This window comes from the organism of the source record quoted next, unplaced genomic scaffold, assembly GCF_019419815.1.
Source record: "Pyrus x bretschneideri cultivar Hongxiangsu unplaced genomic scaffold, Pyrus_bretschneideri_v1 Contig1, whole genome shotgun sequence".
NCBI classification, from domain to species: domain Eukaryota; kingdom Viridiplantae; phylum Streptophyta; class Magnoliopsida; order Rosales; family Rosaceae; genus Pyrus; species Pyrus x bretschneideri.
Genome location: NW_025999390.1, coordinates 10153452 through 10169354, shown reverse-complemented (window position 1 = coordinate 10169354; position 15903 = coordinate 10153452). Strand labels below are relative to the sequence as shown.

At 37.9% G+C, this 15903-nt stretch overlaps 2 protein-coding genes across 2 annotated transcripts; both read left to right on the top strand.

The window, feature by feature from the left end:
- The first annotated feature begins 1025 nt into the window (after positions 1–1025).
- Positions 1026–3900, top strand: LOC103932722 (F-box/kelch-repeat protein At3g06240). The gene is made up of 4 exons (XM_009342358.3): positions 1026–1186; positions 1408–3068; positions 3209–3257; positions 3346–3900. Exons 2-4 carry the CDS (start codon positions 1440–1442, stop codon positions 3540–3542), a joined length of 1875 nt encoding a protein of 624 aa, XP_009340633.1. The 5' UTR covers positions 1026–1186; positions 1408–1439; the 3' UTR covers positions 3543–3900.
- An 8787-nt stretch (positions 3901–12687) lies between these two features.
- On the top strand, positions 12688–13745 carry LOC125468920 (ribonuclease S-7-like). Its single transcript, XM_048565699.1, has 2 exons — positions 12688–12954; positions 13144–13745. Exons 1-2 carry the CDS (start codon positions 12703–12705, stop codon positions 13630–13632), a joined length of 741 nt encoding a protein of 246 aa, XP_048421656.1. The 5' UTR covers positions 12688–12702; the 3' UTR covers positions 13633–13745.
- The last annotated feature ends 2158 nt before the right edge of the window (positions 13746–15903 follow it).

Sequence of the window (15903 nt, the reverse complement as noted above, 5' to 3'; positions counted from 1 at the left end):
CGTAACCACTTCCCTCCCTCGCTTTTCCCTTGTCAAAATCTCGAGCACCTTAACCTCTCCCAGAACCTTCTCACCAGCACCCTCCCTGCCACCTTCCCTAACCTCAAATACCTCAACCTCACCGAAAACAATTTCTCCAGACCAATTCCCAACTCCTTCGACCGCTTCCAGAAACTCGAGGTCCTCTCTTTCGTCTACAATCTCATCGAAAGCACCATCCCTCCATTTCTCTACAACATTTCCACACTAAAAATGCTCAACCTTTCCTACAACCCGTTTCACTTGGGTCGGATTCCTGCGGAGCTCGGCAATTTGACAAACCTTGAGGTGCTCTAGCTCACTGAGTGAAATTTAGTTGGCGAGATTCTCGACTCGTTGGGTCGTCTAAAAAACCTCAAGGATTTAGACCTCCCCATCAACGGCTTTGAAGGGATGGTGGGATGGGAGAAGGAGGGCGACGACTGGATTTTTGGGATGGGAGAAGGGGGTGGGCTCATGTGGCGACGACGAGATTTTTGGGAGGGATGATGGGGGATGGGAGAAGGTGGGATGGAGGCGCAATGGGGAGGGAAGTGGTTATGGATGATGGGGGTGGGAGGGTGGGCATAGGGGGATTTGGGGAAGACAATCTGGGTTTTGCCTTTTTTTTTTTTTAAAAAAAACTTTTCTTTAAATAATTATTTTTTTTGAATTTTTAATTTCCACGTGGATCCCTTAATGACACGTGTCGTCTAGTCGTTGTCCACATAGGCGCCACATCATCAGTTAAAGGCAGAGTTAACAGTTTGACTAACGGATGTATGAGACTGTCCCAAAATTAACACTTTAGACATTAAAATTGACATGATTCAGATCTACTCTAAGAAATGCAAATTTTATACATTTTCTTCCAAATAATGTATCTTCACACTATAATGCAGGCTAAAATCAAGGCATAATTCACATTATGCCATGTTGACACGATGTGACAGAAGAAATGAACTCGGGCTAAAATCAAATAACATGTTCCATGAGGCCCACAAAGAAAGCAATGGATGATATTAGGTGGGCCCAACTTTTGAGGTACAGGGTTCAACAAACGCATCTCTCACACTCGGTCTATCATCACTGTCGTAGAGCAGAACACAAAACCAGCAGGTGCGGCCTCCATCGACTCCTTCTCCGGCGGGGGTCTCTTTCATCTCCGGTAATTTCTGCAACAATTAATTAAAATCTTTACTTACTAATCCTAATCAGTTTCTATGGTGATGATATGCACACACGCAGATCAGGATGTATGTAATTGGACCTTGCTTCCGAGAATTAATCAAAGATTTGATCTAAAATCTGAATCAGTTTACTGTTTGTGATTTTTTCTTCTTAGAAATCTTAATTAAAAAGTCTTCATAATTTGTTGTTTATCGTTAGAGGGAGAGCGCGAGGAGTGTTGCAGCGGCAAAATGAAAATGGGACAAGATATGTTGGTGAAAATCCTACTAACTCTGCCTCCCAAAACTCTGATGCGATTCAAATGTGTCTCTAAATGGTGGTCTGCTCTCATCAACAATCCGGGTTTCGTGTCAAAGCACCTCTCCAACTCCGCGAACAACAATCTCACCACTCTGCACGTCTTTTTGGCGCGATTAGTAGTGCAGCGGCAGCATGAGGAGGAGGAGGAGACTGAAGAAGTATTATCATTTCTTGAGTTTTTCAAAGACGATGATAATACTGATGACGAGCATAGCAATAGCTGCTCTCTTGTTGGTGTCCAGGACATCATTATTCCTCAATCTTTGATTCAAAATATCGTAGTGCGGGAACAACAATTTCGTATCCAAGGCCACTGCAATGGCATCGTTTTACTATCTAGTGAGAGTAGCCTAGTTTTATGCAATCCCGGAATTGGGGAATTCAATCGTATTCCCGATGAGCCATGCCTTCCAATGTGGCCCTTGCACCAGCCGGATGATTACGATCGGCAAGAACATATGGAAACTGGTTTTCATACTGGATTTGGCTATGATCCCATGTCTAATGAGTACAAAGTTGTGACCTTTACTACTTATTTTCAAGAGGTAGATGAAGACTGCCGGACATTTCTTAGTCGGCACAGAGCAGTAGTATACACCATGGGTTGTGATTTTTGGGAAGAGATCAACACAGATTCTTTAGAAACCGAAACTACTTTGTTTTGGCCTGAGGATTTCCAGATGTCCTTCAAGGGAATGTGTTATTGGCTGGGAATTGAGCAAGATAAGGAATTATTTCCATTTGACGGAGTTGGGCATCGATTCCATGCGAATGGGATATTGATCATTTCCTTCGATACAAGTCGTGAGGTATTTCACGGTATACCCTTACCATCTGAGCTCCAACAGTTTGTCCGGTCGAATCACCTCTATTTGAAGCTTACTGTTTGGAATGAATCAGTTGCTTTTTTTGCCCTTAGTGTGGACCGTCGTCGATATCCTGAACCTTATGAAATGTGGGTGATGGATGATGACTTTAAGGGTGCTTGGACAAAACACTTGACCATTGAGGGCACAGATGATCAGATACGTAGGTCTGGACCTGTGGCGTTGTGGGGCGATGAGTGGCTTATGGTTGACAGTGATGGACACGTAGTTTTCTTTAATCTTTGTACCAAAAAGCTTCAGCATATTCCCATTGAAACAGAAGATAAAGATAGTATTATTGTTTATGTGAATAGCATAGTTTCGGTCATGGGACGCAGCCACAAGCTTAAGAGCATAGAGAATACTTGCTCAGATAAAGATGAAGATGCGATGGTGGTGGTAGACGGGAAGAGGGAAAGTTGCCGGAGGTTGTACTCATATTCGGTTTGGGCCATTCCACCGGCTGATGTTTCCCATAGAATCAAGAAGGTGATGGAGGGCCTCCAGGCAGAGTTTGGTGGGCCGGAGATCGAACCTCACATCCCCATCCTGGGATCCATCCAGATGATGAGTCGTGAGGATGCCCTTAACAAGTTTAGATTTGCTCCTATGGATGACATCGTTGCTAAAGTTGATCGGGTGGTTACTAAGAATTACTATCACCAGTGTGTTTCATTATTGATGGATCGAGAGGTATATATTTTCTCGATCACTTGTTAATACATATTGATTTTCTTGATGTTTTGTTTTGTTCTGTTTTGTTTCCTTTTCATCTTTCTCGTTTTGGTTTGAGCTTGAATAGACTCACTTATCATTACACCTTCTTTTCTTAGTTGTTTGAAAATGCCCAAAGTTGGAGCTACCATTTCGGTTTCTACAACAGTAAGTTGTTGTTTACAGTGACTTAATTTCTTATAGTGTTGACGGGAATGTACGTATGTAATCTGCGTGTCTGCAATATTTGATGCAGGTTCTATGCCATATTTGAGTCTCCTCTACGGGAAGTTGACGGAAGAAGAAAGGAAAAAAGCTGGAGAAATTGTTAATATTCTCGACGAGAGCATTACTAGCTTGACCTTCCCCATAACTCACTTTGCATTGTATGAAATAGACTACGATGACAGATCTCTGAAATCTTGGACCAAGATTGCTGAAATCGGTCGTTAGACAAGCTCTCCGGTTGCATATATATGCATAGCACTTGGCACACTACAAAAAATATGGGCACTGCACACAATAAATTATTGTGTGCCCTTTGAGGCCAAAGAGCACCAACATATGTGCTTGTAGACAAATAGCAACCATGTAGCAACAATAATTTTATGTGTGCCCTTTATGAGTGTGTCCTTTGGCCAAAGGGCACAATATAGTTGTTTGTGTTATTAAGGCAAAGCATTATAGAGCCTAATTTGTGCCTTCATTCTGATAGGTCTGACAGCCCTTTTCAATTGATTGAGCACTTCTGTGTAATCGTGCCCTATACCAAATTTATTTAAAAGAATTGAATTTTTTTTTTCTTTTCACATGAATTACATCCGGATTCTTGCCCACTCACATACTAATTATATCGATCTATAATTAATAAACCTTAAACTGCATCAGTTGAGAAGAAATTTGAAAAGAAGAAAAGAAAAAGAAAAAAAAAAGACCTTAACTCAAATTCATGAATTGGGTGAGGTACTAAGATTAGAAACAATATCTGAGGAGAAATTCGAATGAGTTTAACTAGGTAATATATACTAAGTGAATGAAGTTGTCTAACATTTTACAAGATAACAGCATCTAAAATCTACCAAAATTGAGGTCCTTCTATCTCAACCTCCGCATGAATATCATCTAGTATTAGCGCCTATATATTTCTCTGGATAACCTCCACTGTCACTTTTTCTGCTAGCATTATACACAAAATACAAGAGAGAGTGGAGAGAGAGAGAGAGAGAGAGTGTGAGAAATGAAGACAGAAGTGATGGTGGGTAAATAAGAGAGAGTGGAGTGGTAAGTGATTACACAGACATTACTATAAACCAACAATGCCTGATGACCAAGTAAAATATAGTAACTACCAAGACCATAACGCAACGAGGTGCACAAAAGGGATATTGCACGCATGCAAAATATCCCATCCAAACAACAACCGGTCATCACCACATGCAATATGTGTGACACATTCAGAGAAACCGAAAACGACATTCAAAGTCCACGAGTCTGACGCATAGGATTTGACAAAAGGATTTAAAAAATATTTTTGACCCACATGCAGCCGACCAAATTCCTAACAAACTTTCGTTTAAGAATCACTAAAGATGGACACACAATTCGGACTGAGAAGGAAGCCCCTTCTTGGTGACATGTTGCACTATTGAAATCCTCTGACTTGGAATGGGGGCAAGGTGAAAGAACAAACGAAATCAAAAAACAAAGACAACTCAAACATGTTAGACTAACATTTAAATTTGGAGGTCATTCCGGGTATGATTCGACACTTCCTCAACCTTAATCTGGTCAATGCATTACCGTGAGTCTAGGGCAAAAGGTTTTCCATTAGCTTAATATTTAATACCTAGTGCCAGAGTAAGGTGGTATTTCGGATATCACGGTGGAAATCTTTATAAATACTAAATTTGGAGGTGATGTTTTCCCAAAACAACATCACCAAAGATGGCTTTTGAACTCTGCCCCGGGCCCATAAGCTTACCTGTGTTTTTCCTCAACACTTCTTACTTCGAATAGATTGACAGATTAAACTCTATTCATCGATTAGGAAACAAACAGTATTCATCATCATTACAAATTTTTTTGCATGACGTTCGAGATTGCACCACTGAGTCTGAAATGTCTTTGCTACATTGTACGAAATTGGATCATATACAAAGATAGAAGACCAAACAGTACGTATTCTAAAGTTGGAGAAAGGCTGATCGGAATAACGTTACCTCAAAAGTCTGGTCATGACTCAACAACTCTGTGAAGAGTTTGACCTAACGGAGTAGCGATGCTACCATCACCTTGATCCGGGACAATAGATGAAATCCGAGTGACTCCGCTTATATGGCCATACTTGTTCCACAAGACATGAAATTTGACCCAAGGGGTACAACAGATGAATTTGTGTACCAGTAGAATAAGAAGGCTTTATGTTCTCCCTTCCTAAGGCTCTCCTCGCCTTGGCCGGTGAAATGGAGAATGAAAGTGTTGTAGTTGAAGAAGTTCTTATGTAGCTTTTGAACCTTTTCTTTCGAAGGTTCTCGATCTCCTCGGTTGAGTGTCTCGACGGCCCGTTCGTCGAACAACACTTTTAGGTCGAGGTTTGACGGGCACCCGGCAAGGGCAACATCTATTGGGAGACTAGATGGGGAAGTCCCAAGGATAGCTGAGATATCAAGGACGGTGGGGCTGATAGGGTCAAAGGAAAGATCATGGTGGTAGCCGAACACCATAAACTCAGGGTTGTCATGAACAGCTCTTTATCCATGGTGATCTCTATGGTCGAGAGCTTGATGGCGTCATGAATGCCGAGAGCGTCCCATTCTTTGTCGAAGAATGTTCCCATTTGGTCGACCCAGATGGCCCAAGCTGTAGTGGTCGAGGGCCAAGCTCCTTGGGGTCGTGCCAAACACCATTTCGACCAGTCAAACCCTTGCAGCACGGGTGTTAGGCATTGTTCCTTGAGGAGGTTGGTGATGCACGATGGCACTGCATCTTTGAATAGTGGGCCTAGAATTTGGTGGGTGGTGGCTAGGTCATTTTCGAAGCGTAGCATTTTGATGGCTCTCCGGTCGATGAAATCTGTGCATTTGTTGCACTCGTCGGAAAGCTTTAAGATGAAGGAGGCCATTGGTAAGGAGTCAAAGGTTTGCGTAGGCTAAAAAGGGGGTTTGTGAGAGACGAGCTTGAGGTTTTGTGGTTGGAGCAAGCAGGAATGGCAAGAGAGATTTCAAAGTTTTTGAAGGCGTGGGATGCAAATGAAAGAAATCTGGGTATTTATAGGCATTTCAGAGGGAAGATCAAACGTTTGGTATTCGGAGGCGCTAGGGTTTTGAATTTGAGGGAAAATTAACCAGGAAATGGCCAATCATTTCGGATATCTTGGGAATCTTCAAAGATAGGATCGAGGTTTTCAGAGATTTGGGACGCACGATTGCATGCGGCTACGGTTTTAATTCATTAACGAGGAAGAGACGTTTCGACGGGCACACGTTTTTGAGGGCCATGACTCCAATTGTTGTTGCGATGTTTCATCGTCACTTTTTCCCTTACTAGTTTTGAAAAAAATGGAGTTTTTAGATTTTATGACTTAAATAAGATATTTTTATATTTTAACATGAATCGTTTTCTAAATCTAATTCAAGTATTTATTATTAAAACTTACCATATTTAAGTGTTATAACATTTATAAACCTATTCTTAAGTCATGTATATTTTTATGCTCCAATCACACTAATAGATAAAAATTTATCCAAAATTTAAATTCTTATAATTAAAAAAAGTCAACAACGATACATAAAAAATTTATATGAAAAAAACTCATGGGTACAAAGTATTGCTACAAATGTATATGTACATAAAATTGTGGTACGAATACATTAGTACATAAGTTTTAGTACAAATGTCTCACCTACATAACTATAATACACACATAAGTACGTAATATGCATATATATATATATATATGGAGAAATTCACGCATAATGAAGAAATTGAACTTATTACAAACTCAACTATCATTTACATGTGCTACAAGCAAACCTGAAACCTTATCACAAACTCTTTCCTATAAATCCTTCCAAAAGTCGTGGAACTTCAAAAAATCCTCTCACAGAAATACATGGGACTTAGGACTCATTTAACAAGTACTAGTGGTTAAAAACGCTTTTAAAGGAATATTTTTTAGTTCTAAAAACACTTTAATATTTCTTACCATTTATTTAGGCCTAAAGCCCAACAGGCCCCAGGTTGCTAAACCCGTCACCCTTTTCCGTGCTATGGCGCGAAAAGACTCCCAATTCCAAAAATCCAGTGCGATATTAGGGTTTCACCTCACATGCTACCGGTAGTCTGGTCACTGCTGCTTCCTCTCCCCCACCGCAACGATTTCCGGATTTTCAGACCAGCTTGAAGAAATCAGGGATCTGATTTCTTCAGCCGCCACCAAAGCAAACAAGTCATTCGCCTACTCCACCCTCTTACACCTCCAGCAGCAATCCTCCGACTGCCACAATTCAATTCAAGCACAGTGGTCCTAGCTGCTTACTGGATTATTGTACAAGCACGGTGGTCCTAGCTGCTTAAGGATGTGGATTGCAGTGGCAGAAGGTTTGAAGTTCTATATTGATGATATGAAGGATTTTTCGTCATTGAAAATGGAGTCTGACTACAAATGTTGTTTTGCCATGTGCGATCTGTTGTCCTATCCACTTGTTGTATGCTCCTGTAGTCCGAAATACTTTATGTCTGCAGAGCTTGGAAGCCCCTCAAAAGAATCTCATGCTTCACATCACATACAGGTTGAGCTTGAACAAGTTATCACACTCTGGATCTCCCTCTATTGTTCTCTCTGCACCTCAATATCTGGGTGTTTCATTGGCGGCAGTTTCTTTGAGGATCTCTTTTCAATATTGGATAGGTGCCTTGAAAAGTTTGCTAGCATGCTGTTGTGTGCTGATGAGTATGTCATAAAATTCAATGATCTGGCTCTTCATCGCATTTCCTCATATGGCGATGTGTTGATATGTATTTGATCAATTGTACGTATTTGATCAATTGTACAAGAGCTTGTAGATAGTATATTTGAGCAGTTTCACTATGAAACACCGGCTAGTAATCTTATAAAGAAGACAATGTGAACGACAAGAGACGACTTCTTTCTATATCTATTATTGAGCTATCCAACTATTTGTGGAAGAGACCACTTTGTTTGGTTTGAGATATCCCATTGTCTGGGAAGAGACTAGTTGGTTTATTGTGTGTGATATCATAGCTATGAGGACATTAAGCTAAATGACTTATGCATATGTACTTGACATAATTGTTTTGACGTCAGAATTGGATTTAGCTAATCATCTGACAAATCCACTAAGCTAAATGCTAGTGATGATTATGACATCAAGGGGATGAGACGTATGCCTATAACATCGATCAAGAGTGATGGTAACCCAACCTATGTGAATGGAGATGCCATGAAGTAGGTTCATATGGGTAAGAACAAGTCACTTGTTGATTGGGCGTGCATTATCAATTTATATCTAATGTTATTATTGTTGAGAGTCAATCTCTATGGTGCAGATAATGCAACTACTTTGACGTCTAAGGTTGAACTTATGTTCTTAATGAATACCATAGCCTATATATGGGTGGTGTGCTTGACTACAGTGCACACTTGATGGATTCACCTATTTGAGTGTGGGAGCGGGGCTGCCACTCATGAATTTCTAGGTGGGTGCATGGTCTGTTCGCGCCAATCCGTTGGAATATGCTCAATCCGAGGATTCAATGTGGATGGTTAGTCCTATGATTCAAGCAAAGAAATATTGGCTCATTGAAAATTCAATTTTTTACAAATTTTTGTGAGTTACTACTAACTCATCCTAAGGTTGGTTCATAGTCCAAAAAACACAAGTGTTGATGCGTTGGATTCTCATTTTCCTTTCGTATTTCCTTGTCCTCTTTAAACTTGTTTTACTCAAATTCCTTTTGTGATTCAATTTGTATTTTGAAATATGTGGGGAATTGTTGGCATTTTTGCGTTGAATCTCACCTTCCTCTCCTCTTTTGATTTGTTGTATTCTCTCAAATGCTATTATAATTTCACCTCTCATATGCCTAATGAAGGGTCATAGGTTGTTGGATCCTGAGGGTAAGGCACCATAACCCATTACACCAAGATATTGTCTTAGAGAGGCAAAATCTATTCTTAAGGATAGTGACTGCACACCTCAACCTAAAATCTTATTCAAATCGAGTATTGACGAAGAGTGTTCTCTACCTACAAAAGATAAATATTTTATCTTATTTGATTTATTTTATTTAATAAATTGTGGTGATAAAATTATAATATAATATTATTAATTTTGTGGTTTGTTTATCACAAATATTTCCAACAGTAGTTAAGGTTCTCACCGTGCCAAATTTCAATACATATCATTCCTCCATATATGGTACAATAACCAAAATAATAAACTCAAAATTCAAACCAAACAATACAAAACCAAAATAATATATACAATAATGACAAATGAAATATGAAAAAAAAAAAAAAAAAAAAATTGCGTGGTTTCCATTCGTTGCTCACAAATGGTAAAAATAGATGTAAAAAAAAAAAAAGAATTACTCTAACCTAAAAATTAGCTTACTCATTAATGGAAAGTAAATTGAGGGTAGCAATGTACTCAACGGGTTTAAAATCGAAGAAATAAAATATTAAACAAATGCTTATGGTTTTGGATATTTTATCTTTCTATTGAGGGGATACAATACATGTGAATAATGCAAATGTTAGTCAATGATTTTAAGTCTTTTGTCTAACTTTCTATTGAGGGTAAACAACATATGTGATTAAAGCAAGTGATTTAATGATTTATATCGGAAGAAGATCCTCTCCGGAGCCGGTTCCACCGGAGCCTCTGGATCCTCCTCCTTCCTCTTCTTTCTCTGTAGGTTTTTGGGCCTCTCCGGAGCTAGTTATCGGAAAGCCTTTCAATCCATCCATAGTAAAACACACTGGTGATAGTAATTCTTAGTAACCACCCGATCAACTTTAGCAACGATGTCATCCATAGGGGCAAATCATATACAGGAAACTGATAGATCGAAACTTTGATTAATTTTCGGAAGCAAGGTTCAATTATATACATGCTGATGTGCGTGTGTGTGTATATCATCATCATCATCATCATAGAAACTGATTTAGATTAGTAAGTAAAGATTTAATTAATTGTTGCAGAAATTATCAGAGATGAAAGAGACCCCCGCAGGAGAAGGAATCGATGGAGGCCGCGCCGGCCGACGTTCTGTTCTGCTTTGCTCTATGACTGCGAGTGGGTGCAAAGCAACTGGGAGGGATTTGTTTCTAATGCAAGGTCCGCAAAGTCCGCACCTTATAAAACACCTTAATTTTATAAAATGATAGGTGTGAGAGTTGCATTGTTCGAACCAACAACCTCAAAATTTGGGCCGACTCTAACATTCATTATTTGTTTGCGGGCCTCTTCTGTTATTTGATTTGAGTCTAAGTTCATTTTATTCCGTCACGTCATGTTCACGTGGCGAATGTAGATTAGGCTTTGAATTTAGTTTGAGTTATACTGTAATTATACGTTATTCGGGGAAGGTAGAATGTTTACGATCATGTCCATTTTAGTGTTATCAGATATGCATACGTAGTCTCTATTTCTTGTTCTATTTTGGTGAAGGTATGCATGCATCTTATCTGCCACTCTTTCTATTAGAAAATTAAGATGGTCTTATTACACAGTTACACCCACACTAAACCATTAGTATTATGGATATTAATTAAATTACACCATCATAAGATTTAGCCTAGGATTTAAATCATTAATATCAGCTGCTTTAATCACAAGTATTACCCTATTATTCACAAGTGTTACAAGTCTGGTCCATATGATGATCACATACTATAATAGCGTATCCATTCAACTCTAATGGAATGTCGTCTTAGGTTGGATGGATACGGCCAAGTGTGAGACGTGTTATTCGACCCAATAACCTTACAGCTAGGTCGGCTCAATATAATTCATTATTTGTTTGTGGGTGTCGTGTTATTTGATTTTAGCCCAAGTTCATTTTATTCCGTCATGTGATACCCACATGGCGAATGTGGATTAGGCAAGACTTAACTTTAGCTCAAATCATACTCTGAAGATACGTTATTTGAGAAATTAATGTAGAATATTTGCATTCCATATGGAATAGATATGAATAATATCCATTTTGAGATATGCATTCATTCTATCTATATTTCTTATTTTAAATTTGGTAAAAAGTATTTATGCATCTTATCTGCCAACCCTACTTTCTATTAAGAATGTAAGATTATCTTATTACACGGTTACACCCTTCCTCTACCATTATTATTAAGGATATTATTTAAAGTATACTATTATAAGATTAGCCTAGGCCTAGGACTTAAAAACGATAAGCATTTTTTTTCTAAATTTTATTTCTTCAATTTAAACCCATTGACTACATTGCTACCCCCAATTTACTTTCCATATTTAGATTGATGAGTAAGCTAATTTTTAGGTTGAGTCATTCATTTTTTTTACATCTATTTTTCCCATTTTGTGAGCAACGCATGTAAACCACGCAATATTAATACCATTTTTTTTCATATTTTATTTGTCATTATTGTACATATTATTTTGGTTTTGTATTGTTTGGTTTGAATTTTGAATTTTGAGTTTGTTGTTTTTGTTATTGTACCATATATGGAGGAATCATTTGTATTGAAATTTGGCATGGTGAGAACCTTAACTACATGTAGTATATATTCTTTTTGCTTCTACATGTTTTAGAACTTGTTATGGTGATAACTCAAAATCGTGTTTATATCTTTGCTTTAGGTATATAATTGACTTGGTATCTTCATTGAAGATAGATCGATGGCTACCTAGCTATCTTATAGGTAATTAAATGAAGATGTTAAGTAAATATTTTTCGTAGAAATAGCCTCTACAATTCAACAAAAAAAAAAAAGGAAAAAAAAAAAGAAGAAAAGATAGTATTTTAAACATCAATATCATAGGCAAATGATTTGTATATAATTAAGAATTTTTCAATTTAATTCCATATTTACCATAAAGGGAAGAAAAGCCATAAAACTAAGTGGGTTTCTTATTGATTGATATTCATGACATTCAGGTCGAATGAAGGTTCCTCTCGTGAGCAACCTTGGCTTGATTAGAAATTAACTTATTCTTTAGATGGGGAAGGTGGCATGTGTAATGGTCGTGATGGAGTACTTGAAAATGTATATGTGTTATTTGTTGGTGAATTCTTGAAATGGAAACAAAACAATAATCTGTGTTGGATACAAATTTCTCACAGCATGTCCACACATGCATGCAGTTTCTTTTGCCTATAAATTGAAAACTTGATAGTGATATGTAACAAGTTATATACTGAATTGCAGACTTGTATTGATTTTCATTTGTAGTGGGAGTAGGAATGTTACTTAATTAAGTTTTTCGCAATTTCGCATCTGTTTCGATCGTTTCATTTTAACCCCTTCACCACCTCCACCTCCACCTCCACCCCATAGGTACTATAAATACATGCAACTTCGTCTTCAAAACATCAGGTAGAAATAGAAATGGAGTCAAAGTTAGTACAAGTCATATTTTTCTTCTTGTTTGTCACAGTTTCATCCGCTTACACACCATTCCAATACTTTATGCATGTTCAGTTCTGGCCAGCTGCTGAATGCCAAGCTATAGGGGGGGTGAATAAATGCCACATCATGCAACCATCTCATCTTCAGTTCACTATTCATGGTCTCTGGCCTGCGAATAAATCATCCTCTTCATCCCTTACCTGCATGGGGGATGCCTTTAATGTGAATGGGGTAATTATTCACAAATTAACTCTCAATAGTTAATATTCATGTGTGTCCCTACGTGTGTGTATGTATGTATATATATGTATCATTATATATCTCCCTGCATGTGTACCGTGTATGTACGTGTGTTTCCGTGTATGTACGTGTATTCTTAACTAGTTTTCTTCTTATGTTTTAATTAAATAATATATGTAGATGGATGATGCACTGAAAAAGGAGCTACTCAGTTCGTGGTGGGATTGGAAAAAAGGGAAGCATGTCGAATTCTGGCAAAGAGAGTATGATAAGCACGGAAAGTGCTCCGACAACGTGTTCCCGAAGACCGAGTACTTCCGGAAGACCCTAGCGACGTACCATGATTTTGATATAGCTCAAATCCTGCAGAAGGCTAATATTGTACCCCAACCACTTCAGCCAAAGATGTCGTTATACAAATTGTACTCCATCGATCAGATAACAAAGGCCATTGAGTCCGAAACTGGCGAACATTCCGTCAATATCAGATGCTATCAACAAATGCAGAAGCAGAGCAAGAAATTAATATATTTGGCCCAAGTCGCCCTCTGCTATGATGAATCTGGCAATAACAGAATTGACTGTGATCCAGGCGAAACAACCAGTTGCAAGTTTCAGCGCACAGACCCGGAAACTGTACCAAGTATAGCCCACATAAAGCTATGGTAACAACTGTAAGATCAATATAAATAAAGTAAGAGGAATACAATAATCACAGTACCTGAAAGTCCTAGGATGGATACTAACTTAATCTATAAATGACAACTTAACGCTAAAGTAAATTATGGTTTCGATTAATCAGTTATGCTAAATTAATCCTACACAAATATTCAACATGAATATAAAAAGCACACACATGATGTAGGATTTAACGAGGCAAAACCCACCACTGGGAAAATCCTCGGGCTACCAAGCCAGGAAGCACTAAGAAAGAAAGAATACATAAAGACTTACAAAACTCATCAACTAGACACTCATACCAGTTGGCAGCTTTGTCTCCGCGCTTTGCTACTCGAACTTTCTTCAGTCCTCGAGTTGAAGTGGCACGGTACTAACGCGACCGTCAATCACCTTTCCCTCAAACTTTGCACAATGCTAACTCGATCATGCAGAATGTTTATATGATGAAGTGTTTGTTTGGAAAACAATCAATTACGAAAATCACAAGGCTCATTTCCATAATTGATATTCAATTTAAAACCTCAAAGAAAAACAGCATGAAAAATAATATCTTCTCTTAAAAACCCATGCTGTTGGAACCATAAGCAAACACCAGTATTTCAATTATTTTTCCACGCACACGAAAAACCCAACTGATGTTTCTTCGAAAATCCTTTTCAATAAAATCAGTTTCTATGCATAAAATGGTTCCCTTTAAAAACACATGCTAATGAAAAACCACAATCTGGCAGCCACTGAAAAATAATGTTATATTCTTTAAAATCACAAAGTTGCTGCTCATCTATCTTTCAAGAAAAACATGCATATATGCGGCTTGTCATTGAAACAATTTCAAAGCTTCCTTATCAATCCTCAATGCACGGGAACCAATTTTAAACTGATAAGATTTCATAACTAAAACCACAACTCCTAGATACACACGGCAACAACTTTTTCTTTTTAAAAACAATGACAACCATGCAATCCATATTGATCAATAACTCTACCAACACCCAAACACGTTTTGATAACACGGTTTGAAAAGTCTCAATACCATCAGATTAGTCCTAATGCAATTAGACTATTTTGCATGCTTTAAAATCTCGAATATAAAGGAATAAGATATTTTAAAGAGATAAACCACACAATGGTTAAGAGTCCTATCTCAAAAACAATAACATGAGATATAGATGAATGTAGTTGGATGTATGCATGCAAACGTACCTGCATATTTATCGCGTGTAGATAACATCTTTGCATCGAAAGTGTGAGAACCCTTCCTAGACTTAAACTATTACAATTGAAAATGTATAACAAGTCTAAGCCATTACAGACTCAGGCATTATGTCACGGATTGCCAATTTTACCCTAACAGTACCAAAAGTAACCATTAAACTGAAGAAGACATCTCTTGGAAACTAGGGATCTTCTGCAGCTCTCCTCAACTGGATGCAATCGCTCAATGAATGGGATTTGAGTATTATTTATTTTGAGTGATTGAGAGAGCGCAGGGACCCCTTGTTTTATACTACATACGATGATGATTGATAAGGACTCTTCCAATTATACAATCCTAATCAATAATCTAACCATATCACCAAGAAAACCTATCATTCACATCCATTATAAGTGTTTCAACACTATCGTGACTGTTTTAGCTGAAACCCTTATTATACAAATTCCTTATCAGCTTACAACCTTAGTTAATTCCAATATCTTATATCCTCACGTCTCTAAACTAAAGATGATCAAGTGTTCAGCTCTCATTAGAACTTACATTATCCCACTGGAGCTAACACTTGATTCACGAGATCAGCACCAACTTGAATCACTAATACAAGTTCAGGTAATTAATTAGTATTCATGAAGAACTAAGGGGTAACCTGTTCAATTCGTCGAACAAAATCCCCATAATTACATTCACAAAACTGACTAACACATTGAACTCCCACAAGATTTTGTGTAAAATGTGTCTGTAGATGTATAGTTTCTCACATCCTGCACTTGGTCCCCTTAAGAATCGATAGATCAATTTATCTTAATGTTTCATATTGAAACTCTTGGTTGTTTGTCCTACTGACCAATCATAATATTGTCAAAACCATTATGCATAATAAAATATACATGTACTGTCATAACTAAAGATGTGCATCTAAAGGGAAAACTTTGAAACAACCACACAACTTTTAAGACTTCGTTAGTGTGGAAACCTTATCAATGAAGAAAATTTATTAATACTTATTCATAAATACCTATCATATGAACTAGTAACTGATAACA